Source organism: Periophthalmus magnuspinnatus, chromosome 5, assembly GCF_009829125.3.
Source record: "Periophthalmus magnuspinnatus isolate fPerMag1 chromosome 5, fPerMag1.2.pri, whole genome shotgun sequence".
NCBI classification, from domain to species: domain Eukaryota; kingdom Metazoa; phylum Chordata; class Actinopteri; order Gobiiformes; family Gobiidae; genus Periophthalmus; species Periophthalmus magnuspinnatus.
Genome location: NC_047130.1, coordinates 14336470 through 14351107, shown reverse-complemented (window position 1 = coordinate 14351107; position 14638 = coordinate 14336470). Strand labels below are relative to the sequence as shown.

General features: G+C 45.1%; 1 protein-coding gene across 1 annotated transcript in view; it reads left to right on the top strand.

The window, feature by feature from the left end:
* Window positions 1-14638, top strand: part of loxl2a (lysyl oxidase-like 2a) — a 43703-nt gene that overhangs the window by 26499 nt on the left and 2566 nt on the right. The window contains exons 6-13 of the mRNA XM_033966484.2: window positions 1407-1590; window positions 4692-4843; window positions 6008-6175; window positions 8869-9034; window positions 9289-9529; window positions 11719-11834; window positions 12649-12785; window positions 13764-13875. Coding sequence (XP_033822375.2) covers window positions 1407-1590; window positions 4692-4843; window positions 6008-6175; window positions 8869-9034; window positions 9289-9529; window positions 11719-11834; window positions 12649-12785; window positions 13764-13875 — 1276 coding nt within the window. The remainder of the gene's footprint in view (window positions 1-1406; window positions 1591-4691; window positions 4844-6007; window positions 6176-8868; window positions 9035-9288; window positions 9530-11718; window positions 11835-12648; window positions 12786-13763; window positions 13876-14638) is intronic.

Genomic DNA, 14638 nt, shown 5'->3' with positions numbered 1-14638 from the left:
TGAGTAACAGAGCTTCAGACAGAGCAGTGCCCTAGTTAGCATCACACCCCCAAGTAATGCTGATGAAAGTATCAATATACAGGAACATGCACTACAGAGATTGGGATGAGAACATTTGTTTGCAGATAGTGAGGCACAGATCTTTGAACAGGAATGAGGGCTTGGGCATCATTTATCACCTATTTAAATGTTTATTCAGAACACAGGACTCTGATTGGACCATGTATCAGGGTACATTACAAAATACATTTTAATTTGGGTATTCAGTATTCTGTAACAAAATACATTTTTAAAGTATTCTTCCCATCACTGAATACTCCACAGTCCTCACAGTCACATGACTGTGACAGTCTGGTCATATCAGGGTTTGATATTCAGTCCTCTGTGTTGTGTTTCGGTGGACGGGCCTGATCACACTGAGCCCTGTTTGTAATGGGTTTATACGTTTGTAGTTCACACAAAGGGGTTACTCCATCATGTTCTTGTGGTTGAAGCTGCAGTGAGCCGAGGGGAAAAGTCTGGAGAGCATTCCAAATCTTTCTGTGGTGATTATCTGTGGAGCAGTGACAGGATTTTTCCAACTCTTAAAGTTTACGACGTCTCGACATGTGTCTCATGTAAAAACATGTTTCATGTAAAGAACACAGACAAACGTGGACATGAACACATGAACACGGACAAACACGGACATGAACACATGAACACGGACAAACACGGACATGGACACATGAACACGGACAAACACGGACATAAACACATGAACACATGAACATGGACATAGACATGAACACATGATCATGGATATGAACACGGACAAGAGCACGCACAATGAACACGGACATGAACATGGATATGAACACATGATGGATCACAGGACACAGGATGATCAATTACCATCGGTCCAGGGACTACAGATGAAAAATAGCTGAAAAATAATCTGACTAATTCTGGTGCATTTACAGAAATGTTAATTAATGTAGATTGTCCCTGTCAAATAAACTACATAAAAAACATGGACATGATCAGCGCTTTAGTAATATTATTATGAACCAAATGCAACCGTGTGGAGGTGACACACAGAGAGCCAGGAGACTGAAGGAGAGAATACATGAGAGAAGAGAGGAGGAGGACAGAGAAGAGAGGAGGAGACAAACAGAGTGATACGAGACTGAAGGACAGCACAGGTCTGTGAGATGAGGAGGAGAGAGAGGAAAGGGGAGGCGGGTCAACTTCATCATCTGGAAAAGCTCAAAACCGATAAACATCATCTGTCACATGGACTGATACACACATGGGAAATAGACCTGGTTCAGACCTGGTTTAGTCCTGGTCAGAGCTGGTTTAGACATGGTTCAGTCCCATTTCAGTCCTGCTTTAGACCTGTTTCTATCTGTCTTTCTCTGCAGCAGCCTCTGGTCCGTCTGAGGGGCGGGGCCATGATTGGTGAGGGGCGCGTGGAGGTGCTGAAGAATGGCGAGTGGGGGACCGTGTGCGATGATCAGTGGGACCTCCGAGCCGCCACCGTAGTGTGCAGAGAGCTGGGCTTCGGGAGCGCCAAGGAGGCTCTGACAGGAGCACGGATGGGACAGGGTAAGGAACAGCTGCAGGGAGAGAGGAGAGGGAGTGCCTACGGGGAGGAGTGCAGGGAGGGAAGAGCACCTGCAGGGAGGGGAGAGGGGAGGAGTGCTTGCAGGGAGAGGAGAGGGTGGAGGCCCTGACAGGAGCACACATGGGCCAGGTACTGACCCAGGAGGGAGCGGCTGCGGGGAGGAGTCTGGAGGGACTGGACACACATTATCATTCATTGTATTTTTTTCCTTCATTATTACAACTTTTTACATTTTATATACAGAGAAGACATGAAATATATGAAGAATGATTTATGGAATCATGCAGCAAAAAAACGCTTCTCTGTGAACACTTTTCACTTCAGATTTTTAGATTCTCATCTGACAAATCTCAGCAGATGAAGTCTCAAAGTGAAAACAGATCTCTCTCGCTCCACACTCACACACACACATGAACGCTCACACGCTCACACACATGTGCACATGCACACACACAAACACACACGAACACGCACACACATACACGCACATACCTGCACACACACATACACATAAAACACACACGATTTTTATCCCCATAAGGAAGGCAGGTCCCCATGATGTGATGTATACAAGATGTGAGAAATACTCACCCACATACAGGTGAACAGAGAGAAGAGGAGGAGAAGGAGGAGAGAGGAGTGGAGGAGAGGAGAAAGAGGAGGTGAGGAGGAGAGAGAAGAGCAGTGGAAGAGAGGAGAGAGAGAGAGAGAGAGAGAGAGACGAGAGCAGAGGAGAGGAGGTGAAGAGAAGAGAGGAGGAGTGGAAGAGAGGAGAGAGAGACGAGAGCAGAGGAGGTAAAGAGGAGAGAGGAGGGGGAGGGGAAAAGAGGAGAAGAAAGGAGGAGAGCAGAGGAGAGGAGGTGGAGAGGAGAGAGGAGAAGGAGTGGAAGAGAGGAGAAGGAAAGAGGAGAGCAGAGGAGTGGAGGAGGAGGAGAGGGTATGTGTTTCTTCTTTTAAAACTCTAAAGATGTTTTAGATTTAGGACAAAAACAGGCTTCACCCAGACCAGCTGAGAACATGAGAAACTACAGCTCCTCCTCCTGACCTGGTCTAACCCCAAGAACAGGTCCAGACCTGGCTCTGTGCTGGTCTAGTTTAAATACTGTTCTAAAGTACGTCCTGGACTAATTCTGGTCTTGTTTGGTTCTAAGTTTGGGTCTAAGTCCTCATCCAGACCTGGTCCTGTTTGGGTCTAAGTCTTGGTCCACACCTGGTCCTGTTTGGGTCTAAGTCCTGGTCCACACTTGGTCCTGTTTGGGTCTAAGTCTTGGTTTAGAACTGGTCCTGTTTGAGTCTAGGTCCTGGTGTATAAGTGGTCCTGTTTGGATCTAAGTCCTGGCTTAGACCTGGTCCTTCCCTGGTTCCAGTCTGGGTCTAGACCTGGTCCTGCCCCAGTCTTAGTCCTGGTCTAGACCTGGAGTCAGCAGAGTCTAGGGAAACATCCTGAGGAGGATTTAAATGTTCTCATTCTGTGAAATTTAAAACTCTCAAGTTTGATCAGATTCAGATGTTCAGACCTGGACTGAAACACGGACTAAATGAGAACCAAACCAAGTCTAAACCAGGTCTAAACCAGGACTAAACTAGGACTAAATCAGGACTAAACCAGGACTGAACCAGGACTGAATCAGGACTAAACCAGGACTGAACCAGGACTAAACCAGCATTACACCAGGTCTAAACCAGGATTAAACAAGGTCTAAATCAGGACTAAACCAAGTCTATACCGGTAGTTCTTGGCTGTGGCAGATCTTGGAGCCTTTAGAGGAGCGTGAAATGTGTTTATGAGTTCAGAGGAATTCAGATCTGGACCAGAGATGCAAAAGTCCAGCACCAAAACATATCTTCCTGGTTCAGACCTGGTTCAGTCCTGGTTCAGTTCTGGTTTAGTCTTAAATTAGTCCTGGTTTGGACCTGGTTCTGTCTTAGTTTAGTCCTGATTACGTTCTTGTTTAGTCCTGGTTTAGTCCTGTTTTTAATCCTGGTTCAGTTCTGGTTCACACCTAGTTTAGTCCTAGTTTAGTCCTGGTTTGGAACTGGTTTAGACCTCGTTCAGTCTTAGTTTGGACTGGTTCAGTCCTAGTTTCGTCCAGGTTTATTCCTGGTTTAGACCTTGTTCAGTCCTGATTTAGTCCTGTTTTAGTCCTTGTTTGGTCCTTGTTTGGACCTGGTTCAGTCCTGGTTTAGTCCTGTTTAGGCCTGAAAACTACTTGTTAAAACACATGCTTCCTCCCTTATGACATGTTACTATTTTTTTCGTAAAGTTTTGGTCTGCATCTGGTCGTACTCATTCTTGTAGGACCAGACTAAACCAGACCATGCCAAACCAGACCAAACCAGCTTAACCAAATCAAACGAGATCAGACCAAACCAGACCAGAGCAGACATTTTAAATTCCCTCTGAGCCTGCTTCACCTTGGACACAGATTTTACTACCTTTTGTCACCATCATTTTACAAACTCACTTTTTCCAAAATAACAAGATTTCAAATTGATGTAAAAGGACTGTACTGTTTTAGCTCTGGTTTAGTCCTGGTTTAAACCTGGTTTAGTCCTGGTCTAGTCCTGCTTTAGTCCAGGTTTAGTCCTGGTTTAGTCCTGGATTAGTCCTGGTTTAAACCTGGTCTAGACCTGGTTTAGTCCTGGTTTAAACCTGGTTTAGATCTTATTTTAAACCTGGTTTAGAGCTGGTTTAAACCTGATTTACTCCTGGTTTAATCCTGGTTTAGTTCTGGTCTAGTCCTGGTTTAGTCCTGGTTTAGTCCTGGTTTAGTCCTGGTTTAGTCTTGGTCTACTCCTGGTTTAGCCCTGGTTTGGATCTGGTTTAGTCCTGGTTCATTCCTGGTTTAGTCTTCATTTAGTCCTGGTTTATCCCTGGTTCAATCTCCGTTTGGTCCTGTTTAAGATCTGTTTAAGTCCTAACTTAGTCCTGGTTTAGTCCTGGTTTAAACCTGGTTTAGACCTGGTTTAAACCTGATGTACTCCTGGTTCAGTCCTGGTTTAGTCCTGGTTCAGTCCTGTTTCAGTTCTGACTTAGTCTTGGATTAGTCCTGGTTTAACCCTGCTATTATCTCTGCTTCAGGGATGGGTCCGGTCCACATGAATGAGGTCCTGTGCTCCGGGTTTGAAAAGTCTCTGACCGAATGTCGCTTCAATCGAGAGTCCACCGGCTGCAGCCATGAGGAGGACGCTGGCGTGAGGTGCAACATACCTGAGATGGGCTTTAATAAACGGGTGAGTCCATGGACTATTCAAAGAAGTGGACTAAGGTTCAAATGAAGCTCATTGAGGTTAGCAGTTACAGCAGCTATTCTGGAACCCAGTTCCATATTTGGAAATCCGACCGCGAGTATCATAGCAACCAAAAAGCCAATTAGGAGCGAGGTTGTTGAAGGTAACACCCCTTCCCACTCGCACTGCTGGTCTATTAGCAGGGAACGGGCGCATAGAACGCTGTCAATCAAATCTGTCGCTAATACTAGCTAGGAGCAATGCTCATATTTATGTTAGGGATAAAATTGTGAAATAAAAGTCCCAGTATCATGTAGAGCAGGTTAAAACCAACATTTTAAGGTCAGAATGATGAGTCTGACAGCAGCAGTTACAGAGAGAGGGGCCACGCTTCTTCAATAGAAGTCAGTAGTTATGATAGTAGTATCAGTATTAAGAGTTCCTCTCTCTATTCTTGTAGCTATGGTTGTCTGCTATTGTAATTGTAACCAAGGTAGCAGTGCTCGTCCAATAAACTTGAAAATTATTGCTTTTCAAAGTATAATTAAATCGTTTTGAATTATATCCAAATAATCCCGTTTTCCCTTCACTTCGGCCTGTTTGCATGGTTGAAGTCACAGTGTCCTTTAGTACACCCTACTAGACACTGAGCACCCTGCAGCAGCTACGGTTCCAAACATCTCATTACCTTGTGTTGGCCTGTGCCACAGAGGCATGTGTAGAGCTGTCATATGTCATTCATATCTTTATTATTACGCTTAATGAATTACATGGATCACAATAGTACTGAAAGCTCAGTTCATTAACGAGGTGTAGGAGCAGGACAAATGTGAATAATCTATAGGTCGAGGCTTCTCTAATGTGACTGCAAATGGCTCAGTATATATGTATAAATATGCCAGTTTAATGTCAGTAAAAATGTCAGTAAAAATAAAGATACTCATTTACAATGTAGATTGTATAAAAAGTGGCTATATATTGATGTTCATCTGAAGACTTCTTGCCTGCTCATAAAAGTCACTGCACTCTACTGAATAGTATTAGTATTAGTATTAGTATAAGACCATCTGTGTGGAGGTTCTGGAGCAATAGTACTAGCGGTAGTAGTAGTAGCAGTAGCAGTAGTAGTAGTAATAGTAGTTAGTAATATTTCCCTCTCTCTTGTAGCTGCGTCTGAGTGGAGGTCGTAACCCTTTAGAGGGCCGTGTGGAGGTCCTGACCCAGAGGAATGGCTCTCTGCACTGGGGCTCTGTCTGCTCTGAGGGCTGGGGGACCATGGAAGCCATGGTGGTCTGCAGACAGCTGGGACTCGGCTTCGCCTCACACGCCTTCCAGGTAAAACACACCTACACCTGTCACTCACCTGTCACTCACCTGTCACTCACCCGTATGAACCTGTTAGTCATTTTGTTACGACCCGGGTGGATCAAACATATTAAAGACGACATAGGAGTCAAACGGGTTACGATAAGTTAAACATCTTATTTTAAGTTAATTTTAATTTACTTTAAAATGCCCAAAACCCCGTCCCATGCCCAAAACAAAGTAACAACAGAAAGGTGAAACTTATGAGCCGGCCAAACAGAACAAAAGGACGCGGCATTGGGCCAACCCCATACAGGGCTGTAGAAGCCAGTGCCGAGATCACTAACCTAAAACCCAAACCGTCCCCCAAACTAACCTTATCAAACAAAAGGCGAAAACAGGACAGCCGGTTCAGTCCTGGTTCTATTCTGGTTTAGCTCAGGCTTTAGAGACTCCACAACCCCTGGTCTAGAGCAGGAGCAGAGTCGGCCATGTTTATACTATCTCAGCAGGAGCAGAGCAGTTATTGGGTTTCTGGAGATTTTACTGTGACCAATGGTGCTCTGTGTGTGACCTGCTCTATCCCCCCTCGCCTCTCTCTCTGATGTCTGTGTGACCTGTTCTGCACTGTCCTCTCTCTGACGTCAGGGCAGGTCTGTAAAATCCTGGGTTCTCATTTATAAAAACTTTATGTGGAATTCTTATCAAAAGTGTGGGAACAAAACACAAACTTCCACAAACTTCCTCAAACTCGTTCATTCCTCTGGTCAAATGAGATTTTCATGGTAGGTTGTCTTTACATAGATCAGAAACTTCATATTGAAAATCACATACAGAACACTTTTGTACGTATACAGTTTTTTTAAGTGAGTCCCAGTTCCTCAGCTTAAAGGTCCTATATGATAAAAAAAAATAGACTTTTGTGAGCTTAAGCCATGTTATAAAGCTGTTACCTCCTCAAAAACATACCTGGAGTTGGAGTCTGTCTACATCTCCAATGGTCAAAATGCTCTGTTCCACCTTGTGATGTCATGAAGTAAACTCAGTAGAGATCGGCAATTCCAGGGCTGAAATCATCTAAATGATTCTAGTGAAGGTGTATGGAGCAGTGTAACATGGGGCCTTTAAACAGCTAACCCAGGTGCACTTTGGAACTTTTTTGGTGTTTTCTGCCTGTCTCCATGGAGATGTAATTGCTTGGCTTTTCCACAACAGGTGGCATTAAACCTGCCTATCTCCATGGTGACAGGAGGTGGCAGACCAGACCAGAAAAGCTACACACATCTGTCTTACATTTGGTCAAATAAATAGACCTTAAGAGATAAGTAGTTCAACTTAAAGAGAGCGCCCCTTATCCCCAGCCTCACACACGTTTCAGTCCTGTAGTGGTGTCAAAGGGCTAACCACTCTGCCAACAAGAAGATTAGAGGAACAAATCGAGTGATCGTATTCAAAGTACGTACTGTAGATGTGTCCCTGAGCAAGACACTTCTCTCCAATGCCCACTACAGTAACAGTAATGAGGCTGGATGTGAGAGGAAGGACATCTGGTGTAAACAAAAGTATTTTTGAGTAATTTACAGAAAGAATAGTTAGTGACATCTCTAGCTGAATATAACTCGCTCATTTAGATTCAGAGTTTTATTATAACAATGAGTTCAGAGGTGGCCATTTTGTTTACTCATAAAGGAGGTGACATCACAGTGGAAGGTATGTATGAGTCAGACAATTAATAACCCCCCGTGTGTTTATCTCACCTCCTTTATACCCCCTCTTCTCCCCCTTATACCCCCTCTCCTCCCTCTTAAACCCCCTCTCCTCCCCTTTATACCCCCTCTCCTCCCTCTTCAACCCCCTCTCCTCCCTCTTAAACCCCCTCTCCTCCCCTTTATACCCCCTCTCCTCCCTCTTAAACCCCCTCTCCTCCCCTTTATACCCCCTCTCATCTCTCTTAAATCCCCTCTCATCCCAGTTATACCCCTCTCCTCCCTCTTATACCCCCACTCCTCCCCATTATAGTCCTGGTTTAGACCTGGTTTAGACCTGGTTTAGACCTGGTTTAGACCTGGTTTAGACCTGGTTTAGACCTGGTTTAGTCCTGGTTTAATGCAGTGTCTGTGGAGAGTGGAGACGGTGGAACATTAGAGCCTTGTGGTTTATAGAGGCTGAGTCAGGAGAGTGAGGGCACCACTGCACACTCAGGGAAATACAGGATCATATATGAAGTAATGCTGCTACGACGACTACTACAACCCAGCCTTCAGTGTCTCTGGATTAAACCTGCCTTTGATCCATCCTCCATTTTCTCTGGGTTAAACCCATCTCCAGATTTTGAGCTAGTCTTGGTCAGGATGATCTTAGTTGGAGGATTGGAACTATTGAGTACCCAGATACACAGACATAAGGAGAACATGCAAACTCCACACAGACACAGAGAGAACATGCAAACTTCACACAGACACAGAGAATATGCAAACTTCATCCAGACACAGGGAGAGCAAGCAAATTCCACACAGACACAGGGAGAACATGCAAACTCCACACAGACACAGAGAGAACATGCAAACTTCACACAGACACAGGGAGAGCATGCAAACTCCACACAGAAAGGCTCGGGAGTCAAACCAGGGACCTTTTTGCTGTGAGGAGATGGCGCCACTAGCAACAGCGTTACTCTTACGCAGTAGTGATGTAGTGATGCAGTACTCTGTGTGTACTTGTAGGAGACGTGGTACTGGCAGGGCGATGGTACTACGGACGGCGTAGTGATGAGCGGTGTGAAGTGTTCTGGGGCGGAGTTAACCCTGGACCAATGCTTACATCACGGCAAACACGTGAACTGTCCGAGAGGAGGGGGGCGCTATGCCGCAGGGGTCTCCTGTACTCACAGTAAGTACTACTACTACTATGAAATGTCTTCACTACAATATTCTTAATATTCTTATGTTTCATCCCCTCCTTCTCTTCACCTCCTCTCTCTCTCTCTCTCTCTCTCTCTTTCTCCTCTCTCTCCTTCTCTCCTCTGTCTCCTGTGTTTCACTCTCCTCTCTCTCCTCCTCTCCTCCTCTCTCCTCTCTCTTCCCCTCCTTTCTCTCTTCCTCCCCTCCTCTCTCTCTCTCCTTTTCCTCTTCCTCCATCTCTAGCTGCTCCAGACTTGGTCCTAAACGCCCCTGTGGTGGAGCAGACGACGTACCTGGAGGACCGCCCCCTGTACGCTCTCACCTGTGCTCAGGAGGAGAACTGTCTTTCTAGCTCCGCCTCCTCCGCTGACCCCACCTCCTACCGCCGCCTCATGAGGTTCTCCTCCCAGATCCACAACAATGGACAGTCTGACTTCAGGCCACGAGCCGGGCCCCAGTCTTGGATCTGGCATGAGTGTCATAGGTAACAGCAGCTAGGTACTCTCCAGGTACAGTGAGGTGCTCCCCAGGTACTCCCCAGGTACAGTCAGGTGTTCGCCAGGTACAGTCAGGTGTGCTCCCTTGTCTAAGTACCGGTCCCTTCAAAAACTGTGAATCCAGAAGTGTCTGTAGTAGGACCATTGTATCACCTGATTCTCAAATGCAGAGGACATCTGTCCAAACCTCTGTCATTCAGAACGAAACATATGACTCCTTTTACTTGAGATAAATAGGTGCTTTAGAAATCTGCTGTTTCTCAGTCATCTGGTTTTGTTTTTTTCCTTTTTCCTCCTAAACTATTCTGTTTGGTTTGATAAACAGAGCATGTGTGCCTCCGATTGGTTAATCCAGTCATGCCACTCAACCAGACCCACTTGTTTTAGTAAAAATTTCTCAAAGCTTCTGGCTGGATAGGGAAGGTACTCCCCAGGTACTCCCCAGGTACAGGCATCAGACCAGAGGACCAGGATCCTGGGTCAGATCTGGTCCTCTATTACTGACAAGTTGAGCCCAGAGATCATTTTAAGTCAGAGATGAAAATACAGTTGAAGAGTCCATTTGGTATCTTGTTGATCCCATCCCCTTCATATATCATCAAAATGAGCTGAGGGGAGGAGGAGTCACATTTTCATTACACTAAAATAGATCTGGCTTTTGAAAGCACATTTAAACAAAGAGTTAACTGTTTTAAGTTTGACTTTGGCCGGTTTCTGTAAACCTTTCAATAGTTTTTAATAAAATGTCTGATTAACCATTAACCACACAAATAAAAAATGTAGAAGTGAAGTTACTGGGCCAGCCCTGTATACCTGTAGGGTCACTGCCATAGGGTCACTGCTCTGTGCACCTGTAGGGTCACTGTTGTAGGGTCACTGCTCTGTGCACCTGTAGGGTCACTGCTCTGTCAACCTGTAGGGTCACTGTTGTAGGGTCACAGCTCTGTGCACCTGTAGGGTCACTGCTCTGTCTACCTGTAGGGTCACTGCTCTGAGCACCTGTAGGGTCACTGATCTGAGCACCTGTAGGGTCACTGTTGTGGGATCACTGCTCTGTGCACCTATAGGGTCACTGCTCTGTGCACCTGTAGGGTCACTGCTCTGTGCACCTGTAGGGTCACTGTTGTAGGGTCACTGCTCTGTGCACCTGTAGGGTCACTGCTCTGTCAACCTGTAGGGTCACTGCTCTGAGCACCTGTAGGGTCACTGCTCTGTGCACCTGTAGGGTCACTGCTCTGTGCACCTGTAGGGTCACTGCTCTGTTCACCTGTAGGGTCACTGCTCTGAGCACCTGTAGGGTCACTGTTGTAGGATCACTGCTCTGTGCACCTGTAGGGTCACTGCTCTGTGCACCTGTAGGGTCACTGTTGTAGGGTCACTGCTCTGTGCACCTGTAGGGTCACTGCTCTGTCAACCTGTAGGGTCACTGCTCTGTGCACCTGTAGGGTCACTGCTCTGTGCACCTGTAGGGTCACTGCTCTGTTCACCTGTAGGGTCACTGCTCTGAGCACCTGTAGGGTCACTGTTGTAGGATCACTGCTCTGTGCACCTGTAGGGTCACTGATCTGTGCACTTGTAGGATCATAGCTCTGTACATCTGTAAGGTCATAGTACATTTCCATGTAGAATTGCTGTGTATCCTCCCATAGGGCACCTGTGCGACCCTCTGAGTACAGACCATCTTTTCTCTGGGCTCTGATTGGCCGTTCTCCTGGTACAGTCTAAACTCTCTGGAGGTTTGTGGGTCTTTAGTTTGAGCTGAAGACTTTATGAGCATAGTCTCTGACGTAAACAGAAGAGTTGGGGGGTCAGCTGTCAGGGTCAGAGGTCGTGACCGACTTGGTATTTCCTGTCTCCTGTCCTGGAGTTATAAATATTCTCTAAATTAGCCGTGTCTGTGGTCTTTGGTTTCACTGTAAAAACTAAAGATAGACTTAAACACACGCTCCTCTGTCTGTCTGCACCACAACATTCTCTACAAATATAGACCTGGGATAGTCCTAGGATAATCCTGGGATAGACCTGGGATAGACCTGGAATAGTCCTGGGATGAAGCTGGGATAGTTCTGGTTTAGTCCTGCGATAGTCCTATTTTAGTCCTGGATCAGTTGGTCAGATCGTTTGGTTTTGGATCTCTGGCATGATTATTTTGAATGTAAAGTTATGTATGTTTCAGACACTACCACAGTATGGAGGTGTTCACTCACTACGATCTACTGAGTCTGAACGGGACCAAAGTGGCCGAAGGACACAAGGCCAGCTTCTGTTTAGAGGACACGTACTGTGAAGAAGGTACAAGTACTACAAATACTACCACTACTACTACTACTACTGCTCCAAGCCCAGGTTCTGTTTAGAGGACACATATTGTGAAGAGGGTACTAGTACAAATACTATACTATTAGTACTACAAAAAGTCTAGCTTTTGTTTGTTCTGGCTCAGTCCAGAGTGATGTATGTAAGTGTATGGAGTTATACATTATATATCTGGACCGGGTCTGAGAGCGATCAGGACCTATCAGGAGGTTCAAATGGCTACTCCAAACTGCCTGGCTGAAGCAACACAACAGCAGAACAGAAAAACATTCAAATCCAGCTGAGAGAAAAGCACAAACATCTTTCTCTCATTTGGCACAAATTGAACATCTGTGTATAAAGTATGTTTGTCTGTGCTGCCATGTTTGTTTTGATTTGTTTGGAAGCTTCACATTTGGCTCCGCCCACATCTCAATGCTGCTCTGTGATTGGTTTGAACCACTGGTGGCCCAGGGCCAATCACAACAGTAGAAGTCGGGTCAGAGGGATCATCAGGAGTTTGTGATTCACAAATATCAGGATTGGTCTCACTGTGGAGGTTAAAACTTAAAACATGGAAATTAACAGTTTATATCAATCTAAAAACATGACTCTATGTCAAATCTCTCCTTTAACATCCACAAGACTGTTATTAAACATGTGCATCCCCCTGTATCCCTGTGTGTCAGATGCCCTCCCTGTGTGCCAGATGCCCTCCCTGTGTGCCAGATGCCCTCCCTGTGTGTCAGATGCCCTCCCTGTGTATTGAGGTTGGTTAAACATAGCGGTTTGTGTGTGATTTACACTTTAGGGATCCAGAAGAGATACGAGTGTGCAAACTTCGGTCAGCAGGGCATCACTGTGGGCTGTTGGGATACGTATCGCCATGACATCGACTGTCAGTGGATCGACATCACCGACCTGCGACCTGGAGACTACATGTTCCAGGTACAGCCCAGGATTCAGTCACAAAGAGCTGCTTTAGTCTTGGTCCAACCCCTGATTCAGTCTTGGTTTAAACCTGGTTTTAGGCCTGGTTTAGACCTGGTTTTGACCTGGTTAAGATCTGCTTTAAACCTGGTTTAAACCTGGTTTAGACCTGGTTTCAGTCCTGGTTTAGACCTAGTTTTAGACTTGGTTTAGACCTGGTTTAAACCTAGTTTAGACCTGGTTTAAACCTGGTTTAGACATGGTTTAGACCTGGTTTAGACCCGGTTTAGACCTGGTTTGGACCTGGTTTTAGTCCTGGTTTAGACCTACTTTTAAACATGGTTTAGGCCTGGTTTGGACCTGGTTTAGACCTAGTTTCAGATTTAGTTTAGACCTAGCTTAGACCTGGTTTTAGTCCTGGTTTTGGGCTGGTTTAAACACGATATTAGGTCTGATTTAGAGTTTCAGGCTTGGTTTAGACCTGGTTTTAGACCTGGTCTGGACCTGGTTTAGACCTGGTTTACACCTGGTTTAGACCTGGTTTAGACCTAGTTTTGGACCTGGTTTGACTTAGTTTTAAACTTGGTTTAGACCTGGTTTGGACCTGGTGTAGACCTGGTATTAGACCTGGTGTTAGACCTGGTTTATTATTGCTGCCTCCCAAACCGCTGAACTTTCTGTGTGGAGTTTGCATATTCTGCCTGCATCTCCAAAACTATGCCAATAAGCCAAACTAATAACCTTGTGTGTCAAATGCCCTCCCTGTGTGTGTCAGATGCCCTCCTCGTGTGCCTATCCATGGGGTCTTATTTTGTGTAAAAGCTGCAAACCCTGTAGTTTTGACCTCTACAAACATGTTCTGCATGGGATTCTTTGATGAGTTTAAAGCTCAGAGTTCAGTCTCTCTCATATGTGAATTCTTCTGCTTTTGTGTTTTATATATATATATATATATATATTTATTTTTTTTTCTTGTTTCTTTGTACTGATTTTCAGGTGGTGATAAACCCAAACTTTGAAGTGGCTGAGTCTGATTATTCCAATAACGTGATGAAGTGTAAAGCTCGATATGATGGACACCGAATGTGGACGTACAACTGTCACATAGGTGATGCATTATGACATTTGACTCACATATGTAATGACAAAGTGCATGGTGGTACGTAGTTATCATGCTGTCATCTTAAAGCAGATATTTTTGCAGAAATGTTATCCCCTTTTAAGGCCAGTGACCTATGCACAATATTATTACATACATTACTATATTTTTAAGTGTGAATATCTTGCCTCTTACTGTAAAATGTACTACAATCTCATCTGAGCCTGTGTGTCCAGAGCCTTAACCTGCAGACAGAGACACATACAGTGTGTCTCATTCTTAGTTTATGGACAGGCCTCATGTGAAAGAACCTCCAGATTTCACTCACTGAGCTGCAGAGGCTGCACTAGCACTGATTCATGATTGGCTGCAGGTGCTGGGGTTTAGGTAGTGACCATTCAGATCAGAGAGAGAGCATTTTAGATTTAAACAAACTGGATTTCAGCTTAATAAGTTCATGTTTATGCAATGTATACTGCTGTGTAAAATGAGTCTCTCCATGAGCTCAGAGGATGTCTTCTGTGTTTCACAATGAAGAATCCAACTCTGTCACAAAACTGAAGACGTGGCAATAATGTACATGTTTTAGACAATAATTGTCAATTGACAATGATGCCGGACATCAAGAAATGTTATGTGATATGCAGCTATGCATAGAGGGCACTGACAGCATGTTGTGATGGCGTTTATGGCGACATCAGCTTCCATTGGGCACCATAGTTTTCTAACGTGGAAGTTAGCGGACTTGATGAATATTGTGATTTAAAAACTG